At 38.9% G+C, this 25,158-nt stretch overlaps 1 protein-coding gene across 4 annotated transcripts in view; it reads right to left on the minus strand.

Annotated features, from left to right (window-relative positions):
* Positions 1-25,158, minus strand: part of Pak (serine/threonine-protein kinase PAK 3-like protein) — a 251,389-nt gene that overhangs the window by 39,467 nt on the left and 186,764 nt on the right. For all 4 annotated transcript variants that reach the window (XM_090375934.1, XM_090375932.1, XM_090375933.1 and 1 more), the window contains 2 exons: positions 22,487-22,579; positions 8,867-8,966 (listed from right to left, as the gene is read on the minus strand). In XM_090375934.1, coding sequence (XP_090232060.1) covers positions 8,867-8,966; positions 22,487-22,579 — 193 coding nt within the window. The remainder of the gene's footprint in view (positions 1-8,866; positions 8,967-22,486; positions 22,580-25,158) is intronic.

Below are 25,158 nucleotides of genomic sequence, written 5' to 3' on the forward strand. Positions count from 1 at the left end.
GGATAAATGTTTCGGCGGAAAATAAAGCAAAGAAAGAATCACTGTGCTAGCTGGAGCCAAAAATTAAGACTTTTAGTCATCGGAAAATTGAAAACCCAAGATGTTTTTAGAGGCACAAAAATCATTGGAAGCTGACTGCACCTTTAATAAAAAAAGTATGGATGACAAGTGATATTTTTGAAGAATGGATATTAAAACTAAACAAGCGAATAATAAAAGAAAAAAGAAAAATCGTGTTGATTACTGACAACTGTCCGGCACATCCTGCCAGTATTTATGCCAAACTTAAAAGCATGAAGTTGTTGTTTTACCACCAAATGTAACGTCAAAACTCCAGCCAACAGACTAAGACATTATTAAAAAGAATATTAATGAAGACTGTCAATGTGTTAAAAGAAAATAAAAACTTGGAAGTTACAATTAACCTTAGAGATTGCATCTCTGATCTGGCAAAAGTTTAGACAAACTGTCAGTGAATACACTATTCAAAATTGTTTTTTGAAAGCAGGATTTATATTGAATACAGAAGTTGAACAACAACCAGACGAACAAGATGAACTGTCGCTTTCACAACTGAAAAACTTTTGGACATTATTAGAATTGTCTCGGAACATCGAAAATCATGTAATACTGGATGGTTATGTTTATGCAGATCAAAATCTGGCAACAACAGAAGAACATTGAAATGAAGATGAAATACTGCTGAACAGTGATAGATGCAACCATGATTGCAAAGAAATTAACAATTACGCTGAAGATGGATCAGAACAGCCCACAGAAAAGACAACTCGCAAAGAAATGATTCATGCTTTTAAAATGTTTCATCTGGGTCTACAGTTTTGTGAAAATGTCCCTGATAATGTTTTTAATGCACTGAATAAATGTGAGAATCAGACCTTTTTTTAATTGTACTGTACATTACTGATTTTCATTAATGTACATTACTGTACATTAATGAAAATTACTGATTTTTAAAAATTTGTAATACTTACTGAAAAAAATTGTGTAAACTAAATTTAAATAAGTATATTTTTGAAATAAACTGTACATTCGTTTTCATTTTCTAATTAGGTAATTTCCAATAAAAAAAGACATTCTCTGTATAACGAAATTCCCTATAACAAATTTTATTGCTGGATTTATCAAATTTGTTTTAGGGAAGTTCGACAGTATATGATATCAGAATTATTTTTTGCATCCAGTTCCTTTGTAACCAAGTCATAGTATACTATCAAATTTGTCAGACAAGACTATCCCCCCTTAACAAACCCATGCTGTGTCTAAATTATTATTGCAGCCTTAGCTAGATGAGCCTGCAATGAATCTTTAACCAGCGACTTCATTATTTTCCCCCGGAACTGGAGTTAAAACTAACTGGTCTGTAATTACTTCAGTCACCCTTAGATCCTCCTTTGTGAATTGGCAATACATTTGCACATCTCCAGTCTGTGGGGATTTACCCCGAGTCCAAGGATACTCTCATAATTATAGCTAAGGGTTTGCATACTTCCTTTGCCACCTCATTTAATATAACTAGATACATCCCATTCACTCTGGGTGCCTTTCGACAGTTTAACTTCAACAATTTCTCCTCCACTTTGCTCTCAGTTATTAGAAAATTATTAAGCACCCCGTTACAGTTTGATAAGCTTCTGGCCTTCCTCTACATGAATAATTCCTCATGTGTGAATGTAGATGCATTAGCATTAGCAAGGGCACATGATGCAAGAAAGCAAGTTTATATAGCATCAGCCAAAAAAAAACCACACACCCTTCTCATTTCACCATCCACTCACTCCAAATGTTTGTCTAGTTCTTCCTTGAATCTATTTAAGCTATCAACTTCTACAACGACAGATGAAAGTTTGTTCCAGCAATCAACCACACTCTGGCTAAAAGCAAACTTCTGCACATCTATCCTACAACTGTCTTTCCTCAATTTGAATTTATGCCCTCTCAGGCAATTATTGTGAGCAAGAGGAGGAATTCCATCAGCATTGAGCCATGCTCAAAGAATTCAAGGCTTTATACACTTCAATCAGATCACCCCGCAGGTGCCTAGTCTCCAGACACTGTAATTTGCAAAACTTAAGTCTTTCTTCGTAAGAGCAACCCTTTGTTCAATTCCCTAACCTTGTTGCCCTTCTCTGTACTTGTTCCAACAGCTCTACATCCTTCTTAAAATGGGGCCTCCAGACCTGTATGCAGTACTCAAGGTGTGGCCTGACCATTGCCTTATACAAGGGGATAATCACCTCCTTATCCCTGCTAGAAAAATTCCTGTATATCATTGACAAGACACCATGAGCTACTCTTGCAGACCATCTGCACTGCTCAGAAAACTTCATATCTGCCTGCACAATTACCCCGTCCTTTTCACACTACCATTGTCACTGTAGTCCCTACTCACTATTACCAGAGCATGTCGCGCAGTAAGCACACCTGCACTATAGTTGCTGGCCGGAACTCTCTCACTTTACCTGGAAGTAGCCAAAAGAAGTTTATATTATAGATTTAAAAAGGGCATACCCACAGAATTTCTGGGGATAGCCCTTGACACAACCAACACCTTCAATGATGAAAGAAAAAGAATAGCCACAAAGCTCCATGAGCTATGGCAAACAAAGTGGGAGCAGGAAACCAGAGGTCTGGTTACCAAATGGTTTCTGCCACGGGTGTCAATGGTTAGCCCAGAGCCACCTAAGTAGTATGCCCCTGGACTTTTTACATCATTTATATTGACAGGTCATGGCTCCCTAAAGGCAAAACTAACCTCCTTAGGCCTGACCGATGACCCAAACTGCACCTGTGGCGAAAGTGAAGACTGGACACACATTCTATATGAATGTATAATATATGACATCCCCAGAGCATAGCTAATAGCACAGATTGGTCCCCCTCCCAGGGAAGAAGGCTTTCTGTTCATCATAGAAGAGCAAAATTATAAAGGTTTTACATCTTTCACACAGAAAATATTCGAAATGCACAGAGCAATCCAAAGAATGGCAATTCAGCCCCCCAGCAATTAAACAACAATCAATAGTAAAATTGCCCAAGTTTCCCACCACGCCCAGACAATGACTTAAAAACTGTTAGGACAGCAGTATTCTGCACCCTGACAGAAACCTGATATAACAAAACTTCCCAGGACTACCCTGCCATGTGTAGGAACCTAGGGCCCCAACACCAAATAAGTAACCATGCAGGGGAGGGAGATGTACAGGCAGCCAAGGAAGCAGATTAACTGAAAAATATCAGTAAGCTAGTAGCAAGGGGATCAAATGTAGAATGAAAGATAGAACGAATAGGCTGGACACTGAGTGAACCAGGAATTATGCTAAAAGGGAATAAATGGCAGTTTTAGTGAAAGAAAGAGTGACTAGCATGAGGGAAAGAGAGAGTGAATTGGAATGAGTGGAAGAGCAAATGTAATTGGCCGAAAGAATACAAAATTAAAAATAACTTACATTACTTTACATATACTGTACTAGCAAACATTTACTAACCACATAAACACCATCACTGCATTCCCCCCATGGCCTGCTAAAAAAAAAAATATATATATATATATAAAAAATGAAAGTAGAGTGAGAATGCAGCTTATGAATGAAATAAATGTGTCTCTTCCCCACCCTCGCCTGGTGGGTTCCCCACTGCCAGCTAACATATACCACCCCTGGAGCAGGATGGGCAGCTTGACCTTCATACCAGACTCGACACTGCTTGGACATGACACTGACGAAGACATTCTGCGGCTTTGCTGCCAACATGCCATTGGCGATCTAAACCTGGTTCCCTTTAAAACCCCATCCCCAGGCAGGGGGGGGAGATGGATGTCTCCTCCCCTCCCTGCCTACCCCCCATACTTCGCCTGGTGGGGCTCGTCTCCACTGACCTCTTTGGGGATGCCTACTCTATCATCCCTATTCTTCTGTTTTCCCCCAGTCTTCAGTCTCCCCCCCTTCTCTCACTAAATCGACCAAGGTACACCCTTAACAATGCCGCCAAATTCTAATCGTCTAAATTCTACCGGTTTTGTCTAAATCTCTAAGACAACAAACACTATTAGCTTTTATCTAGTGTACAGCCTCACATCTAAATTTAATGACATCAAAATTTTGCCCGACCTATTAGGCCTTTAACACATCTCTTTAGCATTCAACCCCAACAAGCGATTTCCAAATAGCAATCCCATTAAGCACTAATATCAAATGCGTAAAAAAAAAAAATTTTTTTTTTAAAAAGGTCCTAGCCACTAAAATCCCAGGAAACTAGGTGGCAGGACCTGCCAGAGCAATTTGTTGTGATACTGGATACACCCGGCTAGCCTCCACGTGGCAGGGTATGGGCAACGTCAGGCCCCACTAGGGGCCTGGCGGCCAATAAGCTGGTCAAACAATGGGCACAATATATCACACTGCACAGACACTGTCCACACACTTTCAAGTCACTGGCTTGACAGTGTACTGTCCTCGATACAGCGAAACACACGTGGAGTTGGGAGAAATCCCAGGTGCCGTTTGACATGAACATACCTTACCTTGTCACTGTAATACCACACATTTGATATGTTACTCTGGGGTTACTGCTTCCCATATGCAGTACTTTACATTTGTCAATGTTAAACTTCAGTTACCAAATACTCATTCAGTTTGGCAGCTATCTGAGCAGGATCATCTACAGCCAATCCGTCGATATCAAGCAGACCAATGTGATTCATCCTCTTCCTTTTACAGTTTATATAAGTAAAGAAGTCTTTGCTGTTTTTCTTTGCATCCTTTCCCAAAGATTTCTCATAATCAGCCTTCGCTTGGCTAACCTCCTTTGAAACTTGATTACAGGCTAGCTTATATCTACCACAGGCTTTTGTGTCACCTGATAATTTATATGCATCCCATGCACTTTTCTTCTCTGCCACATGTCTCATTAGTTCATCTGACAACCATTTGGGACTAAACCTTGAATAGTATTTCTTAGTTGGCATGAAAAGCCTAGTAGCTTCTAAGATTAATTCCTTGAATGATTCCCATTTAGAATTTGCTGTTGGTAACATCATCAGTTGGTCCAACTGTATATAATTTAAGAAACCTCTAACTTTCCAGATATTTAAAAAATATCTAGGAAGTAAAAATACCCCATTATTAGACAATCTGATTTATTGGCCCACTATTTCTATGCACAGTTGTTTGTTGTACTCATCAGAGTCATTACGCCTATAACACACTCCTACTCATTTTTTCCCCCTAGTGCTTATGTCACACCAAACTGACTCAACATTGCACTGACCATCTATGTCAACTGGATGCACTTCCTTAGATTTTATGTGTTTCTTAACTAACAGCATAACCCCCTTCTCCCTTCCTATCCTGCCTGTACACGTTTTACTCCCCGAATTCCAATTCTGCACTGCTTATATCTGTGTTACACCAAGTTTTTGATATCCCAACAACATCTGCCTTTTGTGTCTTCACCAGCACTTCAAGTTCATCCAATTTATTTACTATATTCGTAACATTGGTGTACACACAAGTATACGTGTATCTATTCTTTATCTTAGTTACCCTAACACAGCCCATGTATTTATTTGTTTCGCGATGACCCCCACCATTCCCTGAAAACCCAGCACAGTGGCCTCCATTCTAATAGAAGCAGTGCAGGAATCTCACCTCTGCCTGCAGCAACTGCTAATTAATTTAAAAATAAGGAACTGCAATTAATGACATAACTACCTTGGCAATTATAACATACTACATTTATCAATGGGAACTTGTGCAACATGTAGTTGCATACAGCAATAAAGTACTTCCTTACTAAACAAACAAAAAAAAAAAAAAATAATAATAATCTAATATTGTTTTAGCTTATTACACTGACAACGTAATAAGATAAAACAATACTACACTGACAGTGGTAGAGAATGAAAAGGACCTGGGGATAATTGTGCAGGAAGATATGAAGTTTTCTGAACAGTTCTCTCACTACCTTGAAACCTGCCATATGAGCAATGATTGCCAAAATGGATTTTGTCAGTATTGATCCACTAGTGATATATTGTCCATGTTACTGACCTTTGGACAAATTCAACGGAAGTTTGGTGAAACTCAAGCAGTTGCTCTTGGAATTTCTAAAGCTCCTATTGTGTTTGGCATAAAGTTCTTCCACACAACTCCCATCTTATAGATTTCCAATTGTTCTTTTTTTTTTTACATGCTAGCTAGTGTTCCTCAAATTTCAGCTATTTCTCCTACTATTTTCCTCCCAGGTGGGAAGGAGCAGCAGTGCGTAGCACACGCTTCTTGATTAGACCGGGGTTCGAGCCCGTCACCACTAAATACGGAGGATGAGGAAAGGTCAGGGAATGACCACCACATATACCGGAGCAATATGGCCTTAGTTGCTAATGCTCCTAAAAACCAAATAACAAACAAACTATTTTCCTCATATATTAACGACCTCCTTCCACTGACTAGAAGTGCTGTCCATAGTTTTGCTGATGATAGCATGCTATATTATACCACATTTGAGAAAGCTTGCCTTGCACAAAGAGCTTCACTGCAAAAACATCCATCAGCAATTCCTTAAATGCTGATCACCAGGTAATTCTGGAGATCAGCATTCAAGGATTGTTAATGGAACAAAGAAACCTTAGTTACTTCAATCCTTCTAAAACTCAGTCCTGTGTTATTTCCCACAAAAAATGGGGAAAAAAAAAAAAAAAAACACACCAGTCTACCACTTTTATGCTCATCTTCCATGTCACTCAGATTTCTAGACAAAATCACATCTCTATTTTGGATTACCCTAATGGATAACCATTTTCTTCCAATCTCTCTTGGCATAAGCACATCACATATATTGCTTCCTCTGAGAGCTAAAAAGAACTGTTTTCTTTTTAGAAATTAATTTTAAGAAATTTTTACAAACTAATGAATTTTTTACTTTTATATATATTCCTACTTGGTTATCTAAATTGTTATTTTCCTATCATATTTTATGTTTAAGTTTGTATAAAAATAATTTTTATCACATATACAATTTGTATACTTGATTGAGTCTTATTTTGGCTAAAATTTTGTTGTATGGATGCTAATAGTAAAATTATTTATTTATTTATAGTGTGCATTGCCTTATGCTTATTTATTTTTAAATGTCTGATTACATTACGTTTCCCTCCACTTAACTAAAAAATAATGTGCACACGTACACACAGCAAATGTGCTACAATACATGGAAAATTTTGCATACGTCTTTTGAAATTTTATGTAACATTTCTTTACAAAGAACAATGCTGTTTTTTATGGTCTAACTTCCTTATATCATGCAATGTAGACTAGCAACTACTGATGGCAAATCCTTTAATGAAATTAAGCAGAAATTTGCAAAATTTAATTTTTAAAAAATCTAAAATGCATCATTTATACATGAAGAAATGATGCAATTGTGCTAAACCAAGTTTGCAATAATTTGGCATTCTCATTATACATCTCATATTGTAAAGTCCTTCAGAATAAGTTGTCTACTCTTGCACTTTGAATAAGTAACATCCCCAGTTGAGAAGCATAATACTGTTATTTATTTTCAGTTGAGTGCCACTTCCCAAGATGGCATCGTTTCAGCGATGCCCATTTCCTCATCAGGTGGTGCCTACTCACCCACTGATGAAGCAAAAATCATAAGAGGTAACAACCAAGTTATGAATTATCTATGCAATATGAGAGGTGCCAAAAGATAAGAGTTTTCAAAGCCATATACATTTAGAACTATAAAGCCTTGATGAGAACTTAACATATGCATAGGTTGCAATGAGGGGATAAAAAGTTTGTAATAATAAGAATACTGTTTATTGAAAATTTAGTTTTGCTTCCCTGCAACTTGATGATTTGCATTAACTTATGTTACAATAAAGGTTTCAATACATTTATAGCTTTACACTATGCTGCTTCTGCTTCAGTTAACTGGAATAATGAAACCAAATGACACCATGCAAACATAAGGTTAGTTTGTGTGGTGTCTAAAACATGGTTTAGATCTTCAAATATGCAAGTAATTCCCTTTGCTTCAGTGTCTCTACTGATTTTCACAGACCTTCAATCACCAAATCCCCAAAATTGCATATATCTCTGGCTATACCTGTGGAAACAACACAATGTGGGTGAAATGTATATTGGAAGTGACAGATGGCTGCACACATCATGCACATCTGAAGTAACTTGTGCAGTAATGATATTCTTACTGAGTAAGCTATGGTGTTAACATTACAAGAGAGATAGTTTATTGTGAAGCATCTTTTAAACAGTTCCTTCACAGAAGCTAGAGAGGAATATAGACAATAATTCAAGACACACTAGGAAAATTTAAAATTTAAACAATTTAAGCAAGAGCATTTCAAACAAGACCTATGCAGCTACACACATATTTGCAGTGGTGCTACAGATAATGAAATCTGAATTCGAATATCAAGTGATCTCTAAGGGGCTCCGGTTATCAAGATCATCAGACTCTACCTCTCCTAGTTTTTCTTCTGTGGGAAGATCTTAAAGAGTGAGCATTTGTGGATAATTCATATTCAATTCAAGAACTAAAGGATATCACCAAGTTTAATTTCCAATGTACCCCAGGATATGCTTAAAATGTATCAGGTTTGAGCATGTTTAGCACAGAACAGTGGACGCTACAAAAATCTCTTAATGCACTGTGACCTTATACAACAGGCCTACACATGAACCAAATTACATGTTTCTGAAAGTGTAAATGAAGACACACATGCAACTGTATGGATTTTGCAATTAAAAAAAAAAAAAAAAAACTTTATTGATATAAGCATGCACATGTACACACACACACACACACACAAAAAAAGACTTACTTAATTTGACACTACCATCCATTCCGAGCAGGATGTTGTCACTCTTTATGTCTCTGTGAATTACGTGATTATAATGTAAAAATTCTAATGCTTGAAGGACCTGTGGATAACGTATAATAATTCATAAGTAAAACAATACAAAATGAATTTTATTTCAGTGAAAGTTAAAGAAAATAATTCACTATAAACTTTACAACAAGGATAATTATTTTTTAACCAAATCTAAATATTTCTGAATCTTGGAACATTGTTATTAAAATCCTCAAGTGTTTTCATGTCCTATAACAAGTTTAATAACCATTAGATATCATTAAATTCATAATTCAAAAGGACACTGACTATTTTTCTTTATTATTATTTATTATTTTTTTAAAACAGGATATCTGATATATAACTCCTAACTGACAGGAAGAAGTGGAGATAAGAGACCACCAGGAAGACCCAAAAGAGAATAGCTCCAACGTCTAAAGGAAAACAGGCTCTCAGAGCTATTGACAAATGAGTGATTCAAGAGACCGACAACAATGGAGGTCAATATCCAAATAGGGACTCAACCTGTGCTAAATGGAAGAGTAGAATGATGAACTAGCAGTGTAGTGCACAGTAGTGGAATTGCAGGATTTTAATTGTGTTAAATAAGTAGCATGTAGATTGGAATACATATTTTATTTTTAGCTAAGAAATTATTTCCAATAAGGCAATAACTAATTTAAAACTCGACAAATGTAACAGTTCTACATAATATAACTTAAACTTCACAGTGTAATATGCATTTAGGTAGCTATCAGTTTGTTGTAGTATTTAGTATTCTCAAATTAAATTAAGTTTAAATGTAAAGCATGCTTCAGACTAGAGCAGAAAAACAAATGGGCTTAAAGTTAGCAGGAGTGCTGTGGCTTGGGGGAGAACTGAAGGGGCAGTTCTCCACAGCCTTCAAAAATGTGCTGTTTGTGGATCTATTTGGAATGGAACATAATACATCCAGGGGGATGAGGGATGGCTTTGTGTACATCTGGTGAAAAGAGTATGAGGAAATTAGGCATAAACTCAGTGTTCTGATGAGCTTTTATGAGCGCTTGAAGAATAGAGTGGGTACCTTCGAAGGAAGCATCGAAATCATCAAGCTCTCAGCTGCCAAATACAATGCCAGAGCTTACACTTGAGCATCAAGCAAAACAGCTACAATCCCCAAGGTAGGATACAATGGTCCTGTGGGAAGTAATTATTGCCATTGACTACTGTCAGGGAAAGGAGAAAAGTTGTGCTATAAGTTTAGGTGGAACAGGACCAGGTATGTCTGCAACGGGCAAAGGCAGATGACGTTGTAGGCAGATATCATCTTTTAAGGACAGGAAAGGTGATACTGTTGTACATGTTGGCACTAATAATGTTAAGAGTAGGAGATCTGTGGATTTCTTAACAATTACAGAGCAATATTGAGAAAAAAAAAAGTTGCAAGTTAAGATTAAATTTGAAAGTGTCTGCAATTCTTCCCAAACATGATAGGAGAGAAAGAGAGTACATGTTGAGAGCCTTGTTAATCAATTCAGCCCTGGAGAGCCTGTGCAAAGGCTCATGGGATGGAATTTTTCAAAGTGTGGTCTGTGATTGTTAATAAGAGACTGTTTTTAAGGGATGGGATATTGGATACACTAAAATAGAATAGGTGCAAGGATATTTGCTGATGCTATTGACCCACAGCAGTGTTAGTGGATCAGAAAACTGCTAGCTGGGGTAGATACATAGATTAATTACAGCTGCACACAGAGGTGAAAGTGATTCTTGCACTGCTTCTATTGGAAGATGCAACAGCACGGAAAACAAGGCTTTGGGGATTTCAAGCACTGTTTTGGGTCATCACGGAACAAGTAAATACATGAGTTGTGTTGGGGGCAGGTAACTAAGAGCAATAACAGGAGCATGTATATTTGCACATACAATAATGCTAGGAGTATTAAATAAATTTGAATTTGAAGCACTGATCAACCCACCAAATGCAAACATTTTAAGGATACCAGAAACATGGTGTCACTCAGACATAATGGATGTACAGTTTGAACATGGGGAGTACAATTGTGTACAGAAAGGATAGGCAAGACAGAAGAGGTGGAGGGGGTTATGCTCTTAGTTAAGAAGCATATTAAATCTAAGGCAAGGCATCCAGTAGACAGGGGCGGTAGTGCAATGCTAAGTTAGTTTACTATGACTTAAGCACTGAGTAGGAGTGAGTTAAAAAAGGCTAATGACTATGATTAGTGTAACAAATAGCTATACAAAGATAGATTGGGCCTAAATCTTATAGTGGTGAATTTTAACTTTACATATATAGTGACTAGAACTTGCGGTTGGTCGCTCACACACTAGCAAGGCTTTTGTGGATTTACTGGATGACTGTTTTCTACAGCAGAATGTCAGAGAGGCAACAAGAGGAAGCAATATTCTTAATCTGATTGTCAGCAGTAATTCTTCATGCATTAAGAATCTACAGGCAAAAGACCTGCTCGGTGGTAACTTTTACTTTCATAAGTAAAACGTGAAATCAGACAGTTTTTATTTTTTATGCAGTGGGACCAACTGATGTTACCAACAACAAATTCTAAGCAGGAAACATTCAGAGAAGCATAAGCTACTAGGCTTTCCATACCAACTAAGAAATACTGTTCAAGGCTTAGATTTAAATAGGTATCAGATGAACTAATGGAACTTTTGACAGAGAAGAAAATGCATATAAAGTATCAGGCGATAGAGAAGACTGTGATAGATATAAACTAGTCTGCAATCAAGCAACAAAGAAGACTTGGCAACCCAAGGCAGATTACAAGATGTATCTGGCAAAGAATGCAAACAAAAGCAGTTAAGACTTCTTTACTATGTAAACAGGAGTCAAATCATATTTGTCTACTAGATATGAATGGATTAATTGTTGATGATTCTGCCCACTTGCAGACCAACTCAATGGGTATTTCTGACTCCACATTCATACATTAATTTTTTATGGATGGGCCAGAAGCAAGTCAAATTCTGGTGGGAACTTGGATGATTTTCTGAAAACAAGAGAAAAAATTGAGGAGAATTTGAAGCTAAATGTAAAAAAGACACTTAAGAGTGAATGGAATTTATCTAGCTATATTAAAGAAGGCAACAAAAGAAGTAAGCAAACCATTAGTAGCAGTCTTCTTCACTTATATTAACATTAAAAGGAAGGATTTCTTTTTTTTTTAATGAAAATTCCAAACAAGAGGTATTAGAACCTATAGTACTTAGCCGTGCTTGGGTTGGAGGTTGAGAAGACGAAAGAAGATATTTGTTGACATTAGACTTGAACTTCTGTAGACTAATTATCAGGAAATATGCATGAAGGAAGGTTCTTCCACAAAACGGCAGTTGAATGAATAAACAAGGAAGATGAAAAGTTGGTTCTGTGAGTTTGAAGTTGGACAGTTGTTGTTATTTGGTTTTTAGGAGCATTAGCAACTAAGGTCATATTGCTCCGGGGATATGCGGTGGTCATTCCCTGACCTTTCTGCATCCTCCGTATTTGGTGGTGACGGACTCTAACTCCAGTCTAATCAAGAAGCGTGTGCTACGCACTGCTGCTCCTTCCCACCTGGCTACGGAGGCACCGAAGAAGTTGGACAGTAAATGGATGTTGGCGACACATGTTCGGACTGCTTTGAAAGAGAGTGGGAATTATAGAAGCTAATTCAGAAGAATAGTACCCATGGAAGTATCTGTAGAAAGGGCATGCAGCAGAAACAGTACATCTATGAAACAGCGAGTGGAGAGACACTGTTAGAGATGAATCATTAATTAATCTAACTGACCCCTCTGAATAGAATCTAGAAGCCTGAGAGAGGTTTTGGGGGCAATGCCCTAGATGTGGGAACAATATTCTATGGTAGCGTGGATTTGCAAATTGTACAGAGTGAACAGCTGGTTTTTTTTTTTTTTTTTTTTTGTTAGTTGTTGGCGCATCGGCTTCTGTGGCCATAATGCACCTCCCAAGGTGGTTTTTGCACTACTCTGATCCAAGCCCGAGGCGGGATTCAAACCCGTGACCTTTTGGGTTGCCAGGCAGCCACTTTACCTACCCGGCTAGCCCGGTCGGCAACAGCTGTTTGGAAGAAAAGTAACACCGAGAGTGAAAGAGAAAACCAGCCGAGAGCGAAAGAGAAAATCAAGTTTCTTAGATGCAGAGGAAGCAATATTTGTAATATGCTTGTGCCAAGAGAGATTAGAAGTCAGGGTAATCCCCAAAAGAGATATATCATTACCTGGAGATCGGCATTTAAGGAATTGGTAGCAAATATTCGAGAAGTTGAAGCTGATTGAGCAGGGCAAGGTTTCTCAAAATGGAAAGTAGAATGCAATGTGCTATCATCGGCAAAACTATGGATAGGATTTCCAGTCAATGGAAGAAGGTCATTAATATACAAGAGGAAAAGAGTGGGGGAAAGAACTGAACCTTGGAGGACACCAGCATTAGTGGAGAAGTTAGAAGACAGAGAGCCATCTATCATCACCTAAATGAGCGATCAGAGAGAAAATTGGATAACCAATTACAAAAAAATAGTTGGCAAACCATAAGATGGAAGCTTGTTTAGAAGACCTTTATGTCAAACATGATCGAAAGCCTTTGAGATGTCAAGAGCAACTGCTTGTGTTTCACTGAACTTTTCCATTGAATTTGTCCATAAATGAGTAACATAAGCCAGAATATCACCAGTGGATCGACACTGACGGAATCCATACTGGCGATCGTTGATCAGACGGAAGGTTTCTAGGTAAAGAGTTGGCGGTTAATTGATTTCTCCATTACTTTAGAAAGAGTAGAAATAATTCAATGGGAGGGACTTGTCACCCTTTTTAGGAACTGGCTGGATGTGAGCAAATTTCCAAGCAGAAGGAAAAACACCTTTGGAATAAGAAAGTGAAAAAAGGCAGCAAAGAACAGGATTAAGTTCAGGAGCACAGGCTTTGAGAACAAGTGGAGAAATACCATCAGGACCTGGAGCTTTCTTAGCATCAAGATTCGTCAAAATCCTTCTGACATCCCCTTTGACGGAAGACCACAGGAGGCATTGAATGGAGCGTGTTGGGAATGGTGGGAGGTGTTTTACCAAGATCATTAATACATGAGTTGGAAGGAAAATGGGATGCTAGCAGGTCAGTATCCCATTATTCTCCTTGGCTGAAGTGACAACAGAACCATCTGGTTTAGACAGAGGTGGGAGCAGAGATGGGCAAAAGTTGCGGCCAATAGCTTTGGCAAGAGACTAGAATGCTCAGCAACCATTAGGGCAAGAAGCAAGTTTTCTACTCTTAGCCTGTTCAAACTCTAGTTTGGACTGATTAATAACTACTTCACAATTGTTGCGAGCTTTGGTGTAGGCAGAAAATGAAACTGAAGAATTAGAAACGAGCCAATTACGATATGTAACATTCTTCTCTTGAACAGCCTTACCGCATTTATTGGAAAACCAAGGTTTACATAAAGGACGAGATTTTAAAGTGGAGTGTGGGATAAAGGATTCCATTCCTGCAAGAATAATTTCACTGACACGATCTGAGCAAACGTTGAAATCAGAAGTTTTGAAACAGTAATTCGACCAAGGAAAAGAAATTTCGCATGTCATCCCATTTTGCATTCTTGTAATGGAAAACAATATGAGGAATGGAATAGCCATGGGATAAAGGCTCCATTAGAGAAGAGACAATCACCAAGTTGTGATCTGAGGTGCCTAAAGGACCACTCACTTCAAACCGTGTACTTAGGTTTGTTTGTGAGAAAAAAATCAAGCTTGTTAGCTGTATGGTTAGGATTGTCCGGTATTCTTGTAGTTAAATGAACAATCTGTGCAAGGTCATTAGAAATTGCAAAAGCCTCAGCATCTCGACTAGCTGGGTCGGTGTGACTAGAAAACGGAAGCCAACTGGAGTTTCGAACATTAAAATCACCAACGAAAATTAGCTCACTGTTAGAAAAGTTGGACCGGAGAAAGTCAAGTTGCAAAGAGAGGAAGTCAAAGAGCTCCAAGTGATTTGTGGGGTTGGGAGAACGGTAGAGACAACATATGAATTTGACACAATGAGGTAGAAAGATTTTAAGCCAGAGAAGATCGAAAAGAGGAGATTCCAAATTACCAAGTCTCTGACAGGGAATATCGGAATGGACATATGCACAAGTACCACCTTTGAGGCGAAAGGATTCATACAGCGAATAGTTTGGGCAACTGAGATGATCAACTGAGAACTGAGATTCTGTCAGAAAAAGTACATGGGGTTTGGCAGACTGCAAGTGGAAATGGACATCGTTGAGATTAGAATTGAGACCACGTATATTTGTGAAATGAATTAGGAAGTGTTTGGGAGGTTTAGATCTTTTCACAGATAAGCTTACTCTATAAGTTTGACAATTCATGGTGTATTCATTGGTAAGAAAAAGTGGGTGGGACATGCTGTATGAAGTAATGAAATTTTTGGATATTGCGTACACATGGTAAGAATATACCTAGATCCTTGACATAAGGTGGCCTCGACAATGCCCCCCCACATACACACTACTCGGACTCCCTCCAGTCACTATCTGGCAGAGTAGAGTAGAGGTTTCTTCTTCTTCTTCTTTGGTCCTTAGCTGGCAGCTGGGGGAGGCGGTTGGCCACGCAACCAGTATGCTGCTGTAGGTGCCGCAGGGTTTCGGACTTGCTCTGTGATGTTCTTCCATACCTTACGATCCATGGCTTCAGTCCTGGCCTGGTTAAGGTCGAGACGTCGGCTCTTCAAGTCATCTTCCACTTGCTTGGCCCACGTTTTCCTAGGCGCGGTCCGTTGGATGCTCCATTGGGTGGGTCGTTGTCTCCAAAGGAGTGTGGATGGTATTCTGTTCGTGCCCATTCTACATACGTGGCCAAACCATCTGAGCCTTCGCTTCTGGATTTGGTCGGCAATGGTTGGTTGCTGTTGGCATCTGGCGCGGATGGTATTATTAGTGATGCAGTCGCGAAGAGAGATGCCCAAGATCTGCCGCAGGCATCGCATTTGGAATACCTCAAGTTTGTTCAAATCTAACTTGAGACAAATCCATGTTTCCGATCCGTAAAGAAGAATGGGCAGGATCAAAGTCCGGAAGAGTCGGATTTTAGTCTTTGTGGAAATGTTGGTCCTCTTCCACAGACACCATTTGAGCGAGGCGAACGCAGTGGCCGCCTGTCCAATTCTGCTGTGGATTTCCATGGTGGATGCAACTTTCTTCTCCTGGACCAGCGACCCAAGGTATTTAAAGTCCTGCACTTGCTCGATCTGGACGCCTTTGAGATAGATGGTGGCTTGCGACCCATCTGTTGTCAGGGCCTTTGTCTTACCAGCATTGATCTTCAAACCGTATGGCCGGGCAATGCGGGCAATGTCGTAGTGGATGTCCGTGGCTTCAGCGTCGTTACCGGCAAGGATAGCACTATCATCAGCAAACATCAGGTCAGTCACATAGTGATCCTTGTCATATTGTATGCCCTGTCTGTTTCTGAATGCTTTCCTCATAATGGCGTAGACCACGATGTTGAAAAGCAACGGGGAGGCTACATCCCCTTGGCGGACTCCAGTTTGGATGGTAAATTCCTCAGATAAATCGTTCTGGATGCGCACCTGGCTGGTTAAACCGTTGTATGCAGTTTGGAGGAGTGTGATGACTTTTCGAGGTACATGTTCAACCTCTAGTAGTTTCCATAAGGCAGGCCGGTGGACACAGTCGAAAGCAGACTTAAAGTCAATGAAAACAATGACGGTTCGCTGTCCACACCTGATCCTCTCCTCCATCAGCTGACGAATGGCAAAGATTTGATCACAGCATCCTCGCTCGGGTCTAAATCCTGCCTGTTCTTCTCGACTGGTTTGCTCGCGATGTTTTTGCAGTCTTGACTGGATGATCTTCATAAAGACCTTTCCGATGATGGAAAGGAGGCTGATGCCACGGTAGTTCTTGCAGTCCCGGTTATCACCTTTCTTGTGGATCGGTACGATAATGGCTTTCCTCCATGTTAACGGAATTTGTTCAGTGCACCAGATGGTTTTGAGGAGTGAGTGTAGTCGGCGAAGCAGTACATCTCCCCCGGCTTTGATCGCTTCTGTGGTGACTTGGTCCACTCCTGGTGCCCTGCCATTCTTCAGGGATTGTATGGCTGCTTTCACTTCTTCTACTGTAGGCTCAACATCGACCATGGAGACCTCAGGGGGGGGGTCGATCGAGAGTGCTGTTGCTGGCGGTCCCTGAGGTGGGTCGTGATTATACAAAGCTTTGAAGAATTCACTCCACCGTTGCAGGCGTTCAGATGGTGATCGCACAAAGGTCCCATCAGCATTCTTGATGTTGTCACTAGTCAATTTGGTCTTTCCACTCAGACATCTGAGGGTGCGGTAGAGAGTGTGCGGTACTCGTTTTTGGATGCCACCACTTCAAGATCGTCTGCCACTTGGTTCCAGTATGCTTCTCTTTCTGCTGTCATTCTTTGTCGGACTTCTCGGTTTAGCTGCCGGTACTGTTCAAAGTCGACCAACTTTGCCTGTTTCCGTTTGTCCACGAGGTCGAGGCACTCGTCTGATATCCATGGTTGCGTTCGACGTCGGGCAGGTGGACATAGGGGCTTGGCACATTCCAGGATAGCATCAGAGATCTGCTTTTCTTCTTCATTTATATCCTCGGGCACGGCCAGCATCTCGAAGCGGTTGGATAGGGCAATCTGATATGCCTGTTTGTTGGCAGCATTCATTAGCTGCCTCCAGTCCAGCTTGGCTGACCGAGATGATCTTTTTGCATGCCGTAATTTGAGCTGCACCTTAGCCCGGATGAGGTAGTGATCAGATCCGCAATCAGGTCCCCTCATGGCACGAACGTCCATGAGTGATGAGCGAAATTTGGCATTGATCAAAATGTAGTCCAGGATTGCTGAGTCCTTGCCAGATGGATTTCGCCATGTAAGTTGATGTTTTTGAGGATGCTGGAAATGGCTGTTTCCAATGATCAGGTTGTTAGATGCGGCAAAGGACAACAAACGTAGTCCGTTGTCATTGATCTTCCCATGACCAAACTTGCTCATTGTTGTTTCCCAACCAGATCTGTCCACGCCAATATGGGCATTAAAGTCCCCTGCGAGGATGATCACTTCTGTCTGCGGAATTGAATCCAGCGTATGTTGGAGCTGGTTGTAGAAGTCATTCTTGGTCGGGTCCAGGCTAGTCTCAGTTGGCGCATAGGCGGAGATAATATGGGTCTTGATGGTGCCCTTGACAGTAAGGACTGCCAGGCGGTCCGATATTGGTTGGAAAGCGATCACACTACTGGTGGCCTGAGCATCGACCATAAAGCCCACTCCTGCTTCGTTTGTTTGCTTGTTAGTTATTTGGTTTTTTGAGGAGCATTAGCAACTAAGGCCATATTGCTCCGGGAATATGCGGTGGTCATTCCCTGACCTTTCCGCATCTGGTGGTGACGGGCTCGAACCCCGGTCTAATCAAGAATCTTGTGCTATGCACTGCTGCTCTTTCCCACCTGGCTATGGAGGAGGCGCCTGCAGAGTAGAGGTAGCAAGATTATACACTAGCTAATCCGGAAGCCTCCTAGAGAGTTACTAATAGGTTCGGTCCGGTGTAGTAACTAGGGCCGGCCTGTGAACACCGTTTTTGAGCTGTAATCACGTTGCTGACAGGCTGAATAGGTATTTTCCATCTACAATTCACATATGAGGAATTCTTTAGGGGGGGGGGGAGTGCCAGAAGTTCAACTTCTAACAGAGAGCTAAATGGTTTTGAGATAACTCAGAGAAAAGTGGGAGAGAAATCGTTGAAGCACAGTGTAAAAAAAAAGGCACCTTGGGTGGATGGAATCTCTTCAACTATGTTGAGGGCAGCAGCAGCAAAGAAGGTAAGCTCCTCATGGACTGGAGATGTGCAATGTGTCCCCAGTTCAGAAAGAGGTATGACAAGAGTAATTAAAGATCTGCTATATCACTCTCTGTTCAAGAGAAAATAATGAAGATTTAGATATTATATACTTGAATTTCAGTAAAGCTTTTGATAGTGTTGCACATAAGACTGTTGTATAAATTGAAGGTTGAGTAGGGCCTGACAGAGTGGCTATATTAATGGAAAATGCTCTTCACGGAGTTTCCCAGGGCTTGGTTGGGCTCATTGTTTTCTATATTTATCAATGATATTGATGAAGGTATATCAGGCTTATTGTTTGCAGATGATACAAAGGATGGCAGGGTGATTAATGACAGTAATTAAAGTATGCTACTGCAACAATATCTAGAAAAATTAGACTGATGGGCTGAGAAATGGCAGTTGAAATTTAACACTGACAAATAAATGCAAGGTGCTGCATAAGGGTAGCAGTAATCCCAGATTAACCTATGAAATGTGTGGCACTACACTCAGAGTAGAGGAAAATGAAAAAGATCCGGGGTTAACTGTGCAGTCAGATACGAAGGTCTACGAACAATACTGGGGGCTACAAGGACAGCTCATTGGGTTTTGTCAATGAGAAAACAGAAACTTTACCAGTAGGGATAAGGAGTTGATTATTCCATTGTACAAGGTTAAGCCCCATCTTGAGTACTGCATACAGGCTATGGCCTACATTTTAGGAAGAATGAAGATCTACTGAAAGGGGGAACAGAGAAGGGCATGAAAATGGTGAAGGAAACGAAACAGTGGTCTTACCAAGAAAGACTTCATTTTTGAAAACTACAGCATCTGGAGATTTCTGCGAGGTGATCTGATTGAGGTGTTAAAGGCTCTGAATGGATTGAGCAAGCTCAATGCTGATGGCATTTTTCCTCTTGCTCAGACTACATATAAATTCAAGTTGAGGAAGGATGTGCAGAGTTTTGCATTCAAATCAGCAGGTGGTTGATTGTTGGAATCAAATTTCCATCGGTTGTTGTAGAAGTGGGTTTGTTCTTCCAGGAAGAACTAAACAAATTATTGGAGGAGATGGACAGGTGACATCGGATGTTTTTTCTAGAAAAGCGAGTGCTAGTGATTATGAAATCGTTAGTTAGAAGATGAAGAAAGATACTGCAGTAGTTAAAAGGTAAAGGTACAGGTTTCAGAAAATGGGAGTATGAGAGTTTAAAGTGCTACGTGGCATCTATTAATTGGATGGATTGTAGAGGAAGGAAGAGTACATTAAAATCATGGAATACCTTTAAAGCAATAATCACAGAAGCCACAAAAACAAATATACTATTTAAGAAAATATGACAAGGAAATTTTTTATGTAAAAAAATACAAAGAAAACAAATCAGAATGTACTAATGCGTACAAAGTCTTAAATAACCCAGTTGACGTTGCTAAGTGAATTGAATAGGTACTTCAACAGACAGATGTGAAAAACCGAATAGGTACTTCAATAAAGACGTTTCATGTCTGTCTTTATTGAAGAACCTTCATGCTGAGGCTAGGCTGAGACATATGTAAACAGTGATTCTGAAATTAGACTGTTTATTAGAAAAGCTTTAGAACCTAAAGGCAAATAAGGATCCTGAAGCTGATGCCATATACCCAGTAATTTTGAAGGAGGCAGCCAGAGAGGGCACTGAAGTTAGTTATGAGGGCATAACTGGACTTAGGAGAGATCCCTTTGGATTGAAGAAATGCCAACATATGGCTGATATGTAAAGATGGTTCTAAAAGTGAAGTTGGTAACTACAGACCTGTTAGCCTGACTTCAGTAGAAGGGGAAAATCTTGGAGGCAATGATTAAGAATGCAATCCATGGACATTTAGACAGAAATAGCATTCTGAAGGACACACACACACAACATGGTTTTGTAAAGGGAAATCATGTTTAACTAATCCAGTAAAGCTATGTTGGCATAGTTATTCGTGAGGTGGATGTAGGGAACACTTTCAACATAGCTTATTTGGATTTTAGCAAGGCATTTGACTCTGTCCCTCATGAGAGGTTACTGTATAATCTACAAGTTGATGTTTGCTGTACCATGTTGGGATTACTGGAAAGATTCAAAGATGGTTTGCAAGTGGCTGCAGGTCTACTTTATGAACACTCAAAATCCATTATGCACATCAGATGCCATTTCATTCAAACAGCAGTTTCCTTTATTCTGCCAGAAAGATTTTTCTTCACGACTTCCAAATTTGGATACATTTTCCTAAATAAGAAGCTGACATGATCTGCTATAGCCAGAGGAAGACTTATCTCAACATTTGTAAAGAAAAGCATATTTTTTCCCTCTTCTTCACACTTTATTGGCAAATTGTTTCACAGATTTCAAATGAATAGCAATGTTGTTTTCCATCACGTGTGACATTAATCACACTGGCAGATGTAACACCAAAGTTAAATACTGCAAAGAAAGCAGAGCTTGTAGTACCAGAACACAAAAAATCCAAAGAGAAAGAATCATAATAAACACCTGCAGCAATGTAACTGGAATTAACAAATTGCTGATTTTTGTTGTTGGTAAATCAACCAATTCTAGATCTTTTAAAAATATAAATTGCTTTACTTGTTTACTATCACTCAAAAATATCAGCATGGATGGACTCTGCATTATTCATAGAATGGTTTTACCTTAAAACACAGGTAAACATACGAGAATATGTATATATCAATACTTTTCAAAATAATGCCTCTTGCTTAGGTCACCAAGGAACTGTATTTGAAGAAAAAAGCAAGTAACTTCATTAAAGAACAAAATCCAATTTACAATGAAAGAAATTAGAACACATTATTTCCACATGCATTCAGGGGAACTATTTATTCAAGGAAAAATGAAGTACCAAAACCAACTGGACAAGCAACCATGTGCACTCAACATGCACAATTAACTTTAGTTTTGGCTTGCTTCAATCACAAGTTTGTGTCTTCAAAGCAATGTTGTATCTGGTTTTCATTCATGTTAAATTACTTAATGGCATTTAAACTCTATGCTGATGAAAAAACATGTGAAAGATATCGATGCATGCAGCTAACCGAGAATTGATTTATCTTCCTAAATAAGAAACTACTATGATCAATCTGTGAATATTATCTTTAAAGAAAAAATTACATTAATTGTGGCATTAAGAATTTTGTAGGGCTGTATTAGGAAAACATAAGAGAAGCTTAAACAAAATTCACAAATCTTGTTGGTACATATGTGCTTTTGTGGCTAAATCAAAATAGGAGTTACTTATTATTCATATTATATATTAACCCCATATATCAGGAGTGGCCAACTTAATTTGTGATGCGATCTACTTTTTTCCTTCAAAATGTGCCGCGATCTACCATCTCAAAAATTTCATTGCACAAGGTGCACAAATCAAGGGTCGACTGTATATTTAAAATTCATCGGGATCAACCGAAATTAAATCTGCGAGCGACAGGTAGATCGCGATCGACTCGTTGGCCACCCCTGCCATATATAATCAGAATAGAACATTTTTTTAATAAGTTTTACTGAAATATGTTAAAGCCCTCTTTAACTGATGCTCCCCCTTCCTCTTTAAAATACAGTAAAATAAAATTTGTCCTACAAATTAAGTACTTCTTACCACTCACTGAAGTATATTTTGATGGTGGGTGTTCAGCTGTAATTTAAAAAATTTATTTAAACTTACCTCTCTACAGACAGCTGCTATTTGTCCTTCATCCATGCATGTTTCTGTAACTACATCTGTCAAAGATCCACCAGCTAGATATTCCATAACAACCTTGAATAAAAAAAAAAATAACAAAATAAAGTTACCATCACTACCTATATTCCAAATTAAATACATTTTCCCTCTAGTATCCCTGAATGTAGCCATTGCCAATCTTTTATATGCTGCTTTGTAAGGTACTTATATAATTTTAAACAAAATCATAGTATTGTTATTATTGGAATCTGTAGTACTGATCTGCAAAATGTATAAATTTGCTCTATTGAAAATATTTAATATAAGGAAGTTACATATCTGACTATTAAAGCATTTAATTACTACTTTATATGCATGAAGTGGACAAATCAAGAGAGAGAGAGAGAGAGAGAGAGAGAGAGAGAGAGGAGGTTGAGTTGGGTAGAGAAGTGGACATCGGGTTATTTTTTTAGCAGGAGATCTTTTTTTAAACTTTTTACTGATTTATTTATTTATTTTTTTTTTTTTGTCATATCCTCTTATTTGGAAAGGGTGAAATGGGAAGTTTATCTGATTTTTTGGCTGATGCTGTATAAGCTTGCTTTCTTGCATCATACGTCTTTACTAAATCTAATTTGACCAGGTTGAGTCTGACCAGGCAAGATTATACGCAGGAATGAGCTGCCACACAAAGCTTGCATCATAATATGCCGAAATACAAGTCCATAAAACACATTTTGTGCAGTGCTATGTCCAACAGATATGCAAGCACTGGATTTCTGAAATGAAAGTATATTATTATAATACATTTGTTGAATTAAAATAAAATAACATATCATCATCATCTTCTTTAGCCATTGTCATTCCACTGCAGGATGAAGGCCTCCTCAATAAATTTCCAGCAACTGCAGTCTCGTGCTTTCTGTTGCCATTGTACATCAGCAAATTTTACAAATTCATCGATCCACCTCGTCTTTGGTCTTTTTCTTGGCCATTTAGCGTCCAGTCCTAATTTAATTTGGTCCATCTATCATCAGTTCTTCTTGATATGTGACCTGCCCACTTCCATTTTAAGCACTTTGTTCTTCAATGATGTCTTAGACTTTGGTTTTTTTGGAAAATTCACGCACGTTTTCTGGTTTCCTTTGGATATGTTCGAAAAGAAGTATGGCACTCCATACTTCTGTGTGACACCATCAGTCTTTGTAGAGCTTAGGCATTCAATGTCCATGTTTCACAATGATATGTTGGGGGGGGGGGGAGAGATTGATAAAAACTTTGTTTGAGAGAGAGTGGCCAGTTTGTCTTGAAGGCTATATTAAGCTTTCCAAACACTTGCCATCCCAATTTTATGCACAATTCAACCACCATCACGATGTTCCCATCTGTTGAAATTTCTTGTCTAAGGTAAACCATACATTTACCTTAGACAAGAAATTTCAACAGATTTTAGCATTAGTAGAGGTATATGATGCAAGAAAGCAAGCAAAAAGGGCAAAAAGAAACTTCCCATTTCACCCATCCATTCACTCCAAAAGTTTGTCTAATTCTGCCTTGAATTTATTTAGACTTTTTACTTTCACAACAGATGGAAGTTTGTTCCAGCAATCAACCATCTGCTGACTAAAGGAAAATTTCTGCACATCTATTCTACAAATATCTTTCCTCAATTTGAATTTATGCCCTCTCAGGTGCATAATCTGAGCAAGAGGAAGAATCCCATCAGAACTGAGCTAGCTTAAGCCATTCAGGGCTTTATACACTTCAATCAGATCACCTTGCATATGCGTAGTCTCAAGACACTGCAATTTGCAGAAATTAAGCCTTTGGTAAGAGCAACCCTCTGTTCAACTTGCCAATCTCATTGCCCTTCTCTGTACTCGTTCCTGCAACTCTACATCCTTCCTAAAATGATGCATCCTGATTGATGCCTTGTACAATGGAATAATCACCTCCTTATCTCTGGGCTACTCTTGCAACCTTTATGCACTGCTCAGAAAACTTCATATCTGACCGCACAATTACTCCCAGGTCTTTTTCATTCTCAATTTCACCATTAGTTAGTGGGATAAAGGAATTGAGGGGGAGAGAACAGAGAGGTGAAGGGTGCTGAGAAATATTTTGCTATTTCTTCCTTAAAAGTAATAAAACGTGGTAACCGGATGATTGCAGTATAGGTAGAGAATCACCTTCATGATTGTAAAAATTAAATATTATTCACTTGAATTTTTTATTCAAGAAAACTATCAAACAATCGCAAATAAAAAAAAAATAAATAAAAAACATGCACACAAATCCTCATTATGTCTGTTTCTTGTGAATACCACACATACACGGAACTGAATTTGTTATCATCCATTTTTCAACATGTTTGACTTTGTTGTAGATGTCCTATTTGAAGTTAGTGTCTGAATTCTCTCTCATACCTTTAAGTACATTAATAATGTGGTAGATTTGCATTATAGCATTTAACAAGTTAACTCTTGTTTGAAAATAACCCGAGAGTTTAAGTTAAGGATAGCAGTTTACCTGCAGTAAAAATTGCAATCAGAAAAGAAAACACGCATATTCTATTTCATAATGCATTCGCCATTTTTGATTAACCATTCGTATGTTCTAATTTATTGCTTTCAAGAGCTGGAACAGTTGGTTCAATGAAGTTTTTGAATAACATA

This window comes from Mastigoproctus giganteus, chromosome 6 (genome assembly GCF_048544385.1).
Source record: "Mastigoproctus giganteus isolate SK-2022 chromosome 6, ASM4854438v1, whole genome shotgun sequence".
Taxonomy (NCBI): domain Eukaryota; kingdom Metazoa; phylum Arthropoda; class Arachnida; order Uropygi; family Thelyphonidae; genus Mastigoproctus; species Mastigoproctus giganteus.